Here is a 16,236-nt window from a genome sequence, read left to right as displayed (position 1 = left end):
AAAGCTGAGTGCCGAAGAATTGATGCTTTTGAACTGTGGTGTTGGAGAAGACTCTTGAGAGTCCCATGAACGACAAGGAGATCCAGCCAGTCCATCCTAAAGGAGATCAGTCCTGGGTGTTCATTGGAAGGACTGATGATGAAGCTGAAACTCAATACTTGGCTACCTCATGCAAAGAGTTGACTCACTGGAAAAGACTCTGATGCTGGGAGGGATTGAGGGCAGGAGGAGAAGGGGAAGACAGAGGATGAAATGGCTGGATGGCATCACTGACTCGATGGACATGAGTTTGGGTAAACTCCAGGAGTTGGTGATGGACAGGGAGGCCTGGTGTGCTGCGACTCATGGGGCACGACTGAGTGACTGAACTGACTGACTGAACTGAGTCACCATGCAACTTTTTTGCTGTGAAATCTGGTAAAGAGTGCAAAATATAGGTGACCACTTTGACTAAAGGAATAAGCCATAGTTATTGTATTCTTGGCCCATTCTCCATCACTTTTATTAAATTAGAAAATTTGCATATCACAGATAAAAATACAATAATTCATTAAGGCATATTGGAAAAGTTAGAGTGTCAAATTGTTCTTTAAAAAGTTTTTAAAGTATCTTTTTCCCTAAAAGATAAAAATTGGTAGCATAAAAATAAGAGATTAATAAAAAAAAACCAAAACTTTATACTAATCACTGTTTTTGTCTTGTTAATGTTTAGTGTATATTTTTGGCAGAGAGTCTAAAAGGACTGTACAGTTAACAAGTAAAAGATATGTGAAGTATAAAGTTTAGAGTTTTTACATGTATTAACTGTCACATTTATATATAGAGAGAAAAGGAAATATAATCTGAACATAATACCATTTACTCATAGACCACAGTGGACATGTCTCCATTGAGTTGACACTGAAAATTCTCTCCTCTTCTAGCTTACATGTATAAGGATTTATAATTTATTGTAATTTATAATTATTTTGTATAAATATTTTGTATTTATAGTTGTATTTATTTAGACATTACCTAATCCTTCTTAACTTTATTTACTATCAGGGAAAGAAGTACTATTTTCAAATCTAGAATTGGCATTTAGCATCAAATTGCTATCATAGAGTACTGTTACCAAAAAATGAACTTCAGCAATACTATTATGCTAGTCTTTCTCTGGATGAAATTGAGTGTCTACTATCCAAAGCCAAAATTTGGGCAATTATAGAAAATTTATGTATGAACATACTAGGCAACTCAAAAGAAGGAAATAAAACTCCTAAATATTACTGTGCAAGCCTTTAATAAAGATATAGGAGACATATTTGGGGGACTGAAACATATTACAGAGAACTATTTTTTTTTTTTTACTGAGAGACTTATTTATTCATTTTTCTTGGCATGTATATAATGGGTACACTAGTATGTGGGAGAGAGAAGGGAAGTAAGTGCACCATTATGAAAAATGCCTCTTTATCCCATAACAAGTGGAATGGCCTAAGAATGGGCAACAACCTCAGAAGCTGAGGGTGAGGTAGGGAGCTGAACCCAGGGGGTGGTTTGAAAATCTGTATAAAGTATTTGACCTCAGGACCATGGAATGTCAGACAACTAATTCTTCCCCAGCAGGATATTTCCTCTCTGGAACCCGAGAGGCTATAGACCTGGGAATTCCCCCTAGGAGACTGAGGGTTGGTGCATATGGGAACAGATGTACTAAATTAAAAATAGCATACTGAACAGTGAGGCTTTTTAGTCTCATTTCCCTGTCAAGTTCCTAAAAGACTGATAGCTGTTCATAATCTAGGCAAGAAATTGGAGAATTATCTTTTATTGACATTTATACTTACTTTTTGGAGGGAGAAAAAAAGCTGGCCACCTGATTACCCTCAAGTGAAGCCCATCAACCTGTAAACCTCAGTTCACAAAAATAAGACTTTTAGATAGTATTTTATTGCCTCAGTCTTGAGTATGAGCTAACAGCTTAGGACCTCCAGACATTTGCAGAAAGCACCTAATACAAAAGATTTATTGGTATGCTTTCCTCAAATGCTGACAATTAAGAAAGAGTTTGAGACCACACAATTCTGTTTATTTTTCTTAGTATATGTAATAATGGGTAAAACTTGTATGTGGGAGAGAAAAGGGAGATGAAGTGAATGAAAACAAGTCTGTGTCAGCAGTTGGAATCTGTGGAAAGGGAAGCAAAAAATTAAGTGTCTCTGAATCTCACGTTGAATTAGCAATTCCGTATAGAAATAGATTCTGTATTGCTATTAGTGTTCAACACTTAATCACTGTTTGAAATTTTATCATACATTTACTTGGTTATTTTTTCACTGTCTAGCACAAGAGTCCCTAAACTTTTTCTGTCAAGAGCCAATTAGTAAAAAAGTATTAGGTTTTGCGGGCCCTACAGTATCAGTCATATCTACTCAAATCTGTCATTATAACACGAAAGTAGCCCTCCATACTATATAAACAAATATGCTTGGCTGGGTGCCAATAAGCTTTTATTTACAAAAACAAGACTGTGGACCCACTTTGAGCTGCAGACTGTAGCTTGCTGACACTTAGTCTAGTCCATCTAGCAGTGTTTTGGGTATATGAGAGAAGGTATGCCATAAAGTTGTACCCTGTTGCCAATGCCTAGGGATATTAAATGCTAATTGAATGAATTAAGAAGTCTGTATGACACTTTTTGTTAGGATTTTGTGGGCTTCCTCATGTAGATTCTATGCTTTCTAACGACCAAAAGTGACAATACTGTATTCTTATCAGAACCAATTTGTAAGGTAAAGATTGCTCATATTCCAAATGACATTGTAAAGGAGCATCTGCTAAGTTAAGTGACTGCTTTGGGTAAAGAAGATCTTTCCCTTCTCCTGAAATCTGTGATATGAAGACAATTTGGCAGATAAAATATACAGAATTTTTAAACCAACACAAGGATCCACGTTTTCTTGAATACTACTTAGAATTTTTAAACTATTATAATTTTGTCTGCTTAAATATAATATCTTGTAGTTAGCTTTTTAAACAGATTTCACAGTATTCTGTAGACTTGTTTTATCTGCTGAAGATAATAATAAAAAGGAAAGTTAGTTACACAGTTGTGTCAGACTCTTTGTAATCCCATAGACTGTAGCCCGGCAGGTCCTCTGTCCATGGAATTCTCCCGGCAAGAGTATTAGAGTGGGTTGCCATTCCCCAGAGGCCCTAGAAAAAATGCTTGAAACAATAAATTGAACAGGTAATGAAACTGTTCCATGATCAGCACTCCTCTTGTTTTACAGTAAACCTATGATGGACTTGTTGATTTTCCTCTGTGCACAATATCACTTAAATCCATCAAGTCACACAATTGATCTGCTCTCAGCTGAAAAGAGCCCCATTAAATTTAAGCCAAACACACCAATAGGAATGTTGGAGGTGGAGAAAGTAATTTTAAAGCCAAAAATTCTGGATAAGAAAAAACCTACACCTTTAATACCAGAGGTAAGATTTTCATAGTAGGTTTTGACGTAATACTAAGTGAATTTTTAAAATCATTCTTTGCAGCTCAGTGTAAATGAAATAAAATTTGCCTTTCCTGGTCTAATTCGATATAAGTATGGCTATCATGTTTTCCTGGACCTTTTTGCTTAGGATTCACTTGGTTGTTTATCCTTGGATTAACTAGCATTTGGGGAATACTTTAGATTTTAGATGTGCTAAAGTGATCTTTTTGACATTACCAGAATCTGACAATTATGAAAGATCTATATTTTGAGCTACTCTTTTAAAAAGTATTTTACATTTTTATAAAAAGGCTTTAGAATTTTTTAATACAAATTCCTCTAAGAATTTAAAATAATTTTTTTTGATTTCTCTGTACTTGGTAAGTGGTGGTTGTAACTTTTTAACTTATAAATTATTGCTAATTTGAGCTGCATGATGGCTCGGTTTTCTGTAATGTATGAATTTTAAGCAAAAATTTTTTACTGCAGTGATAACATCAGTTCTTCTTTATAAAGTTGTTCTGTTTCTGTAAGCAAAGGGGGGGTAGAAGTAATTGGTTTCTATAATACTCTTTTATTAGGAACAACATAAACCATTTTTAACTTTAAAAAATATGTAAAGGTTTATTTTTTAAATTAGTTCATTTACACATGACTTGAGTACATACGTTCTCATATTTTCTTCATATTCTCATGAGAGGTTTTTTTTTTTACTAAAAAGTTACCTTTTTTAGACAATACTAAAAATTCTTCGTTTTCTACAACATTTGATTGAATATTAAATATTAATTAGGATATTATATTATTGGTATACTATTAATACTAACATTAATTAGTATACATATCTTTATGGCTGTTTTTCATAAAGGTATGTATACTAATTATCTAAATGGAAATTGTATTATTTATGCTGTAGCATTGGACTATATGTGGTATTTTAGGAATATATGTTAAACTTTAAAGATCTGCAATCTGTAAGTTTCACTTAACGTGGTCATGTTTCTAAATTCCATTTACATACAAAATTTAATTCAATTGCATTAAAATACAGAGGTGTTTAAAGTCTTCTTGGTAACTTTGAGTTAGCAGTATTAAATATCTAAATGAGGACAATTATACTATTCTTTATTAATATATTAAAATTAACCAAAGTAATAATAATAGTAGTGACAACAACAATAGTTAGTTACAATTGCTAATGTTTATGTGTTGATAATTTACAATATGCCAGTGTGTTAAGCTCTTCATATGGCTTAACTCACTTATCTCAATTTTGGTTAAAATTAACCAAAGTAATAATAATAGTAGTGACCACAACAATAGTTAGTTACAATTGCCAATGGTTATGTGTTGATAATTTACAATATGCCAGTGTGTTAAGCTCTTCATATGGCTTAACTCACTTATCTCAAATAACTTAGCTCAAAATGTTAGTGTCTTAATTAAAATATCCCCTTTTTTCCATTGAGACAACTGACAAACCATTAGAAAGATAAATATTTCTCAACTAAAAAAAAACAGAATAAAACATTTATAATTCTATTATGTATGCTAATTTTAAATATTTTAAGGAATAAAGCAAAAACACCTATAGGACTAGATAAGAGGCTTTTATGTTTTGTTTTGGATTTAAATCTACTTAGTACTTTATAAGAGTTATGAATTTAATCTAGATTACTTAATAAGCAAACTTTTTCCAAGAATCTGGTTTGGATTTAGGAAGTAACATTAATCAAAATGAAAATTTTACCACAAAGTAGAAAAATACTGTATATTGTATTTGTTCCAATACATAATTTTCCATAGATTATCTCATTGTTCTAGACATCACTGTAGAAAGTTTGTCAGTAAACTATGGTAATTTCAAATTATGCAATGTGAGGGTGCTAGAGATATAGGAATAGAACCTGGGGCTTAGGTTTAAGTCTGAAGTATGAGACAGAAATTTATGACATTCTAGTGCTACAAAGACTATTCTAGAAAATGCCTCCAATCTTCTCCAGATCTCAGAATGGAAACTCAGGCCACTTACTTCCACCAGAAACACCATCAGTTAAAAATAAGGTCACAGGACTTTGTATATCATCATGTTATTCACTTTAATTCTAAATGTTACCTATATTATTGAACTTGATATGGAAGAAGGATTCTTACATAATAAAATGAAGGTTCTTATTATCTTCAAAAAAAAAACAACAGTAAATTATGGTGTAACTCTGGCTTTAATCTGTGTTTCAGAAAACTGTGAGAGTAGTGATCAATTTTAAGAAAACGCAGAAGACAATAGTGAGAGTTAGCCCACATGCACCACTTCAAGAACTTATTGCCATTATATGCAGCAAATGTGAGTTTGATCCATTACACACACAGTTATTGAAGGACTGTCAGTCTCAGGAGCCCCTTGACTTGACAAAATCTCTTAATGAACTGGGACTGAGAGAATTATATGCCATCGATGTCAGCAAAGGTAAGTAAGACTTTTCATGTTGTTCATTTGGCAGGATGTGCATATGTGTGCATGTTTTGTGTTTATGTATAAGTATTCTCAAATTCATAAAGAATCCTGTAGTAAAGTCAGTATATGTCATTGGAAATTAAGAGAAAACTAAATGTAATAAAATTTAACTTGAGTTCAGTTATTAAAATTGGAATAAAAATTTGTCTTTCTTAGCTGTCATTTACAGTTTATACTTTTCCATCTACCTTTGAATATTTAGGGCATCCCTGGTAGCTCAGCTGGTAAAGAATCCACCTGCAATGAAGGAGACCCTGGTTTGAATCCTGGGTCAGGAAGATCCCCTGGAGAAGGGATAGGCTGCCCCACTCCCGTGTTCATGGGCTTCCCTGGTGGCTCAGATGGTAAAAAATCTGACTGTACTGCAGGAGCCTCACCATGGTTTTGTCTGAGTCTTAATTTTCTTTCAAATTTGGGTGTATATTGACAAATATTCTTCTAAGTCCAGCACCCAAAATCAATTAGCTTATAAAATGAGTCAGTCTAGTTACAAAAGTCTTCAAAATAGGAATAACTTGGGAGTATAAATCTATAGATATAATGTATTAAAACTTGGAGATTTTAGATAATGTTGGTTTCTATAATATCTAATAGATAAATGCAAGTTTATTTATTCAACACAAATCTGTTTTATTAGGAGTAATAAAAGCTTTGTGAAGAATGATTACTTACATCTTCTCTGTGTAGAGAACTTCATCTTGAGACTGTGGCTTTAAATAATTCATAGACAAATGTTTCAACTCAGTGATGTTTTATACTTGAACAGACATTATCTTTACAGTCAATTTACCCTCTTTTACTCCCTCCTTCTGTAGCCACTGCTGTTACTGCCTTCAATAAGTCATCTTTACAAGGTAAGATATACAAATCTGTAGAAAGATTATAATATGAAATCTCTATTGGGTAAATTATAAAAACTGCTAATGGGACTTTTCTGGTGGCTTAGATGGTAAAGAATCTGGAGACCTGGGTTTGATCCCTGGGTTGGGAAGATCTCCTGGAGAAGGGAATGGCTACCCATGCCAGTACTCTTGCCTGGAGAATTCCATGGACAGAGGAGCCTAGCGGACTATAGTCTCTGGGATCGCAAAGAGTTGGACATTACTGAGTGACTAACACTAACCAACTAAGCTGATAATATTACCTATTTTCTTAACAATAGTAATATGTACATTCTGTAAGAGATTTTAATTTAGAAAATCTTTGGGTTTTATTTCTGAAAAATAGTTTATAAGCTCCTACCTTGATTTCTGAATTTAATACAGTAATTACATTTCAGTAACTATTTGAAAATTAATATCATATTAAGAATGAGAAAAACATATCCTTTACTCACAGACAAGAAAAAGTGATTTTGCTAGGGCCTTTATTGGGTACATACACTGAAAGCTTGGTAGTTCCAAGAAGGGTCCCAAATTATTTCTTTTGAAATAGTTATTAAGAATATTAAGGGTATATTCATTATAGGAAATGTTTGCAAATTTAAATTGCTTGTGAATATTTTGTAATAATATGGAAAGTGCTTATGCTAAAATCAGCTTTTAAAGCTCTTTAATGTTTAATATAGTATATTTTAAAAAAACTTTTACATGAAATTTCTGAAAAGGAATATATAAAAATTTTAAGTGTGGATACCTTTGGGTGGTAGGGCTATGAGTGACTTTTTTCATCCTTCTTTTCTTTATATTATAGAATTTTATAATGGAAATATATTACTTTCAAAAGAATAGGTTCAGATAATTGATTACTATAATAATTACACCCTACTAAAAAAACTTATTAAACTATACACATTAAGTGTTATTAAATTACTGAAATCTTCTTTCTTCACCATTTAGAATTTTTTCATAACACAATGAACCTCTTGATTCCAAGAATTAAGCCCACATAAGTAATAGTGTACTTATTTATTTCTAGTGGCTATTGTGAAGACTAGACTAATCAAAGGAGTTGAAAATTCTTATGATTGTAAAGTGTATACTGGCTAACAATCAGAAGATAGGCATGTTAATCCTGATATTGCCTTAGCTACTAAGCTCATCTGGCAAGCTGATCAGGCAAATGACTTTATTTGTCTGGATCTCACCTCCCACGGTTATGATAATCAAGAGAAAACAATGTTCTCCTGATTCTTTCCAGCAACAGCATTCTGTTACTTGTACGTGGCTTTCACTCCTAACTTTGCCACTCTCTGCATACATAACTCAAAGCAAATTCCATAATCTTGTTGGCTTCATTTTGAAGCTGTTGAATGCACTGATTTGTAATATCCCCTCCAGCCGAAAAAGTATGTGGTTTATGCAGAGTATTAAACGTTGTGAGTATAATCTTAAGAGACTGTAACAGGAAAACGTAAAAAGCTCCTTTTACAGTGTCAGACTCTACAAAGTCAATCCAAATGTTGTGAATGCTCCTGCCTCCTTATTTTGTCTGATAAGATCAGAAGGCTTAGAACTTTGTGTGCAATTATTTACAGCCTCTCTTTGAGAAACAGGAAACTATATTATTTGAGTTGCTTTTCTAAGTAAGTTCAAGTCCTTGTTTGTCCTGGTGTTTAACTCTGACTTGTGACTGAGCTTTAAGTGAAGACTTAGGAATTAACCACTGTTGAGTATGCCTGGAAATTTCTTTGCCAAAAATAACTACATGAGTACTCTGGTTATAGTTATTGCACTGCACCGCCATGGGAACTTGCTATTTACTATTCCAATGAAATTTAATTGTATATCTACATTCAACTAGTGGAGGAGTCTATCTTAAAATGAAATAGCATTTCTTAAAAAAAGAAGTCAGAGGTATTGCACATCATCTTTAAATGGGTACTGGATCCAGTTCTAGTGTTTAATCTATTTGTTTTGGTGCAAGTTATTCAAACTCTCTCGTCACCGTCACCCAGGCCTTTCAATTCTTTACAGTTCCCAACTTATAACAAGGGCTCAGAATAGCTCAGGTAGCTTGTGACACCTACCTCACAGGATTGTTCTAAAGAATGAATTAGGCATGTGAAAAAATTTTTGACCATAAAATGCTGTCCACATGCCTATTATTAGTTGCTAGTATTGTCAGTAAACTCATTGTACAGAATACATAGTGCTTATTTAATATTTGAAGCATCAGATTTATGAAGTTTTAATTTGTGAAATATAGTTCTCCTTTAGTGTCTTATTGAGGCATATTGCATTAATATATTTATTGATGTTAACTATCTTTGCTTTCCTGGAAACTCCTACTTTGTCATAAATTATTTAATTTTTGAAACTTTTTCTTTAAATAAAAAGACTAGAAAAGACTATGTATTTAAGACTGTCACTGAGCTCTAAGTTCTGCTATAGATATATCCCACACATTTCAACGTATAGTACTTTGTCTCCAGTGTCACAGAGATTATATTGTGATTTGCCATAAAACTCATATGTGTTTCACAGGAGAGATGTTTTTAAAATGTATAAATGCCCACTCCTGCAACTTATTTGTTGAAGAAATTAGGTCATTTGTCTTACGGTGTTTTCCACATTCAGAATTTGGCTGATTGCATCCTGTGGTGCCACTTATCCTCTATTTCCTGTAAATTGACTGTTAAATCTAGAGACTTGATCAGATTTGGGGGAGGTATTTTTGATAAGAATATTTCATGGGTTATATTATGTATTTCCATTAACAGACATGTAATAACAAGTTACCTTTATTGATGTTAGCCATCAGTAATCATTGCCGGTATCTTTTTAAATTGAAGTATAGTTGATATATCACTCTACAGCAGAGTGCTTCAGTTATACATATATATAGTTCCTTTTAACATTCTTTTCTACTGTGGTTTATCACAAGATGGTGAATATAGTTCTCTGTGCTATACAGTAGAACCTTGTCACTTATCCATCCTATCTATATTTAATAGTTTGCACCCAACCTGCCACTCCATTCCTTCCCAACTCCTACCTTCTCCTTGGCAACCACAAGTCTGTCCTTTATGTCTCTGAGTCTGTTTCATAGATGGATTCATTTGTGTCATATTTTAGATTCCATGTATAAATGATAGCATATGGTATTTGTATTTCTCTGTCTTACTTAGTATCAAGATCTCTAGGTCCATCCATGTTGCTGCAAATGGCATTGTTTCATTGTTTTGGGGGGATGAGTAGTATTCCCTTGTGTATATGTACCACATCTTCTTTATCTATTCATCTGTTGATGGACATTTAGGTTATTTCCATGTCTTATCTATTGTTGGTAGTGCTGCTGTGAACATCACTGCATATGCCTTAGTTAATTAAGAGTTATAAAATAACTATAATCTGTAACAAATATTCCTGTAATTAGTAGTTGAGATATTTCTTATAAAAGCCAGTTTTCCTATGTCAGCTATTTATCTCTCTCAATAGAATTCATTCAGAAAATGCAGGATAAAATGTGATTCCCTTAATTTTCAAAATAATGGCCAATGAGAATCAGTTACTTTTTAGTATTGTTATGAATTCATGGAATTAAACATGTGTGCTATGTTTCACTTTATTGAGTTATTCTTCAGTTCAGTTCAGTTCAGTCGTTCAGTCGTGTCCGACTCTCCGCGACCCCATGAATCACAGCACGCCAGGCCTCCCTGTCCATCACCAACTCCCGGAGTACACTCAAACCCACGTCCACAGAGTCGGTGATGCCATCCAGCCATCTCATTCTCGGTCGTCCCCTTCTCCTCCCGCCCCCAACCTTTCCCAGCATCAGAGTCTTTTCCAGTGAGTCAACTCGTCGCATGAGGTGGCCAAAGTATTGCAGTTTCAGTTTTAGCATAAGTCCTTCCAATGAACACCCAGGATTGATCTCCTTTAGAATGGACTGGTTGGATCTCCTTGCAGTATAAGGGAGTCTCAAGAGTCTTCTCCAACACCACAGTGAGTTATTCTTACGATGTCCAAATTGTCCTGACTGTGGCCAGGAGAAACTGTATCAGATTGGTTCCTGAGATGGTTCCTTTTAGTGGGAAATGGGATTTAGAAACAGTCTGGGCCAGGGTGACTCAGGGGTACTGAATTTGTTGTTTGTAGGCCCTTTCAGCTGACATTAGAAAATACTGTTTAGAAAATGAAATGTTACCTATGCAACAATGAGGTTTGACATTTGCCATTCTGATTAAAATATGGTTTAATTTCAGCACTATTGACATTTGGGGCTGGATAATTCTTTGTTGATGGGCTTTAGAGTATTATTGTTGTCTTTGCTTTAGAGTATTATTTAGCGGCATCACTAGCCTGTACCCAGTAGATCCCAACAGTACATTCTCTTCACCCTAACTCAGTTGTGACAACCAAAATTGTCTCTAGACATTGTTAAATGTCTTTGGGTGAATGTATGTGTGTGTGTTTGTATGTGCAAAATCACCCTCAGTTGAGAACCATTGGATTACAGAAATAAAATGTTTAAAACATTTAACAGAGTGCTAAGTAATTATAATGAATCATGCTTTGTAGAATTAAATACTTCATGATAGTTTAGCTGAGACAAAAAAGTATAATTCAAAATCAACAAAGAGACAAACTGTATGATAACAACATCCTTTTTACAACATCCTTTTAAAAGTAAAAAGTGTCCTTTTTACTTCTAACATGTTGGTAGTTGTGTATAAAACAGACTCTGAGTCACTACGAAATGGGTTTATGTCCTAGCTCTGTCATTTCCTGACCTTTGCCCCAAGTATGTATCTTAGTTTCTTTAAGCTTCAGTTTTCCCTACTGTGGAACAGGAACAATAATACTAAATGTGCTTGCTGCTTTGAGAGTTAATGAAAATATGAGGTGCCTAGCAGAGTGCCTGGTTCATAGTAGACCATAGCTAGTAGCTTTTATCATTAAATACAGTTATCAAGGAAAAGTAATCGAGAGAAACCTCAGAAGTGAACATATAACCCTGTAAACAAAAGTAAGGTGCTTTTTTTCTGTTTTAGAGTCCTGCCAAATATCACAAAACCTAGACCTTATGAAGGATAAAGAAAGTAAAGGGTTTTTCAGCTTATTTCAACGCAGTAAGAAAAAGCGGGAGCAAGTATGTATCTTCTTATGTAGCATTTTATAAGATTCTTCTAATCTGTTTTTAATTGCATGTGCTTTTTACCATGAATTACCTGCAGATTTTGCCTTTTCATTCTGTATTAGACTGTCAGTGCCCCTGCGACTCCTCTAGTAAGTAAGCACCGGCCAACTTTTACAAAGAGCAATACCATTTCCAAACAGTATATTTCAAACACCCTGCCATCGGATGCCCCCAAGAAGAGGCGTGCTCCACTGCCTCCAATGCCAGGGTCTCAGACTGCCCCTCAGGACCTTGCGCACATCCAGGAGAGGCCAGCTTCTTGTATGGTGAAATCCCTGAGTGTGGATGAAACAGAGGAGGTATGTACTTTTGTTTTGTTTGTATTTTTAAGATGGGGAAGGGGATCATCCATTTTTCCTCTTAACTAACTTGTCCTTTTTCATATAGGCTGCCAATAGTAACATTTACTCATATCTAATTAGATGAATAACTAGTTACTAACAGCACTGGTACCATGAAGAGAGTCCCTATGTACAGTTCTGAAATGCAGTAAAGAATAAAATGTGTCTATTTTAAGTAGCTTTTATATACAAGCAAACACATCATCTGTAAACCTTAAAGTCCTGGTTTATTAAGGCCCAGCTGGAGGTTCTTGTTTGATGCATGTATTAGGAAAGGAAATATTTATTTTTGAACACATTTTTCTTTTTGTTAACAGAAACACAATCTATGTTACTTTCATGGATTTCTAAATACATATAGTCAGGTCTTGACCTGACTCTCAGATTCTCAGGGGGTCTGCCTGATACATATATACTCTATTATAAAAAAGTCTTTATATATAAAATACTACAGTTACTATCATATACTTAGATGTTCAAGGCACTGTTCTAGGTGTACCTTTTTCCCAAACATTCTATTACTTCTCTTTAATCCCAAATTTTCCTGGAACATGCTATTTTGTAGAAATCCGCTTGCAAACAACTTTTCATGTATGTAATGTCTGTACATTCTTTGCTTTATTCAGGTGAATTATATTTGAAGTTTTAAGTAACTGTGATGAACATGAGACCATATATTTTGTTGCTTGGAGTTGACAATTGTTTTAAGTAACTTTGAGAGCAAATTTTATTTTGAGGTATTTGAGAAACTCAGTTTTCTTGTGTCTCGTTGAAGGATTTTGTTTCCACCTTAGAAAGTTAGTAAATTCAATGCTCAAGAAATTAACACTTCTCAACTAATAAAATAAAATTTTTTGTATTTTCTTAATCTTACAGATATTTTAGCTATGGTTTTAAATTGTAATTTATAAACTGTCATATGTGTCTTTAGAAAGTAGGAACTGGATTAGATAGAAATGAACTTAAAAAACGCTGAAACTCAGTAGTTACTTGGAAAGTCATTATTTCTATAAGGCTCTCTTGTCAAATGGCTGTGGTATAAAATCTCATCTTACACATCAGGAGGAGAGTTATTTTTTCAAATTATAGAATCATTTACTACAGAGTTTTCCAGGGGAAATGCTTGGTGGTTGGGTTCAGTCTTAAAAAATGTGTGGGCGTGTATTCGTTAGGCAAGAGGAACCCTGTTGAAAGATGCGGGGAATGTGAGGACTGTTGGTCAGACTGGGCATGCGCAAGCAGCAGATTGAAACTGAGTGAGAGAAGCAGGGCCCCCTCGTCAGGGTCAGAGACTTCATTTTGTGACCATAACTAGTTTGCACTTCTTCATAGCAAGTCATTTATAAGGTAGCACTTTCAGGATCATTTTATATTTTTAATTACCATAAAACTGTACTGTAAGAGTATAAATTATTACACTCTTGAGTGGTTACCAAAGTCTGTCTTTTCCTTTATATAGAAATACATCTTAGCCCCTGCTCACAAACCTTTCCAGATGACTTCATCCAATCTATTACAGTAAACCTCCTTTGTGTTTGGAGCCTGAAGAGGTCTACATTGTCTTTCTAAAAGTCAGCTTCTTAAAATTCTAGGCTGTACTACCAGTGACCTCACCAAAAACCATTTCTTTTGATTCTCACTCTCTGTTCTGTGACCAGTTGATGCCCCCATGTTCAAGGCTAATTTTTTTTTGTTTGTTTGTTGCCTTTGGAAAATTAGACATTTTTATATAATTTTCTAATTATTTTTTCCTTTGATCTGGCCATCTGGTTAGTTCTTTGATGTATTGTTTAGCAGGATCTGGGATTATTTATTTTTCCCTAGAGAAGCTGAAAAATCATTTTATAAAATTTACTTATTACAAAAATTTCTTAACAGTGAAGCTACGGTTCTCTGTGTGGGTATATGTATGAGTGTGTGGACATGCACACATGCATGCTCATGAGTTCATGCCTTCCAAGGCATCTTACCACGTATTTCCTTAACTGCTTCGCCATATTCAATAGGATAGATCACCCTTTGGTCTTATTTTTTCTCTCTTCTGTGGCCCTAATTCTCTTCTTATAGCTCAGCTCTTTTTTGCCACAACTTCTTTACCCATTTTCTAAATTTGGAGGTCCCTGAATCCATGATCTTAGTCTATGTCTACTCTTTCAGAGAAAACATCTATTCTTTGTTGAGTTCTCAGCTGCAGTGTTTGGAATAATGTCCCCCCCCAAAATAAGTCCAAGCTGAAGATCTAGAGATGCGATAAGAAAGTCCTGGACTTAAGTTGGGCCCAATCCAGTGACTGGTATTGTTACAACAGCAAGAGGGGAATGTTGTTCAGTCACTCAGTCATGTCCAACTCTTTGCAGCCCCCTGGACTGTAGCCTACCAGATACCTCTGTCCATGGGATTTTCCATGCAAGAATACTGGAGTGGGTTTCCATTTCCTTCTCCAGGGGATCGTTCCAACCCAGAATGGAACCCACATCTCCAGCACTGGCAGGCAGATTCTTTACCACTGAGCCACCAGGGAAGACTCAGGCACAAAGACACAAAGGAGAGGTCATGTGATGACAGATGCAGATTGCAGTGGCACTGCCACAAGCCAGAGAATGCCAGGAACCTAGAGGAGGCGAGGGAGAACTCTTCCCCACCGACTTCTGAGGGATATGGTCCTGCTGACACCGGATAGCAGACTGCCAGCTTCCAGAACTGCAGCAGAATATATGTCTGTTGGTTAAAGCTGCCCAGCCATGGTCATTGGTTCCGGCAGTCTAGGAAATGACTCCATCAGCTCTGTATTCCAGTCTCAGTATCATTCCACTTGCAGTTTGAACTCATGGTTGCTTATTGACTCCTCGCTGCCTGGTTATTTAGTTGCTAAATCATGTCCAGCTCTTTGAGACCCCATGAACTGCACAGCACGCCAGGCTTCCCTATCTATCATTATCTCCTGAATTTACTCAAACTTATGTCTGTTGAGTCAGTAATGCCATCCAACCATCTCGTCTGTCACCCCCTTCTCCTTTTTGCCCTCAATCTTTCCCAGCATCAGGGCCTTTTCCAAGGAGTCAGCTGTTTGTATCAAGTGGCCAAAGTATTGAGCTTAAGCATCAGTCCTTCCAATGAATATTCAGGGTTGATTTCCTTTAGGATCGACTGGGTTGATCTCCTTGCTGTCCAAGGGACTCTCCAAGAGTCCTCTCCGGCACTGCAGTTCAAAAGCATCAGTTCTTCAGCATTCAGCCTTCTTTGTGGTCCAACTCTCACATCCATACATGACTACTGGAAAAACCACAGGTTTGACTATACAGACCTTTGTCAGCAAAGTGATGTCTCTGCCTTTTAATATGCTTTCTAGGTTTGCCATAGCTTTTCTTCCAAGCAGCAAGCTTCTGTTAATTTCATGACTGCAGTCACTGCAGTGATTTTGGAACCTAAGAAAATAAACTCTGTCACCGTTTCCAGTTTTTCCCCATTTATTTGCCGTGAAGTGATGAGGCAGGATGCTGTGATCTTCATTTTTTTAATGTTGAGTTTTAAGCCAGCTTTTTCACTCTCCTCTGTCACCTTCATCAAGAGGCTCTTTAGTTCCTCTTCACTTTCTGCCATTAAAATGGTATCATCTGCATATCTGATATTCTTCGTATTTCTCCAGGCAGTATTGATTCCAGCTTGTGCCTCATCCAGCCCGGCATTTCATGTGATGTACTCTGCATGTAAGTTAAATAAGCAGCGTGACAATATACAGCCTTTATATTCTCCTTTCCCAGCTTTGAACCAGTCTGCTGTTCCCTGCCCAGTTCTAACTGTTGCTTCTTGTCCTGTATTC

At 35.4% G+C, this 16,236-nt stretch overlaps 1 protein-coding gene across 2 annotated transcripts in view; it reads left to right on the top strand.

Moving 5' to 3' along the window:
• Positions 1-16,236, top strand: part of COBLL1 (cordon-bleu WH2 repeat protein like 1) — a 175,417-nt gene that overhangs the window by 118,032 nt on the left and 41,149 nt on the right. For both annotated transcript variants that reach the window (XM_055398008.2, XM_088829801.1), the window contains exons 3-7: positions 3,276-3,477; positions 5,718-5,946; positions 6,810-6,848; positions 11,930-12,027; positions 12,138-12,374. In XM_055398008.2, the coding sequence (XP_055253983.2) occupies positions 3,276-3,477; positions 5,718-5,946; positions 6,810-6,848; positions 11,930-12,027; positions 12,138-12,374 (805 nt within the window). The remainder of the gene's footprint in view (positions 1-3,275; positions 3,478-5,717; positions 5,947-6,809; positions 6,849-11,929; positions 12,028-12,137; positions 12,375-16,236) is intronic.

Source organism: Moschus berezovskii, chromosome 2 (assembly GCF_049115385.1).
Source record: "Moschus berezovskii isolate FMDL1 chromosome 2, NW_MosBer_1.0, whole genome shotgun sequence".
Lineage (NCBI taxonomy): Eukaryota > Metazoa > Chordata > Mammalia > Artiodactyla > Moschidae > Moschus > Moschus berezovskii.
The sequence above is the reverse complement of the archived record's forward strand: the minus strand, read 5'-3'. Positions and strand labels throughout refer to the sequence as shown.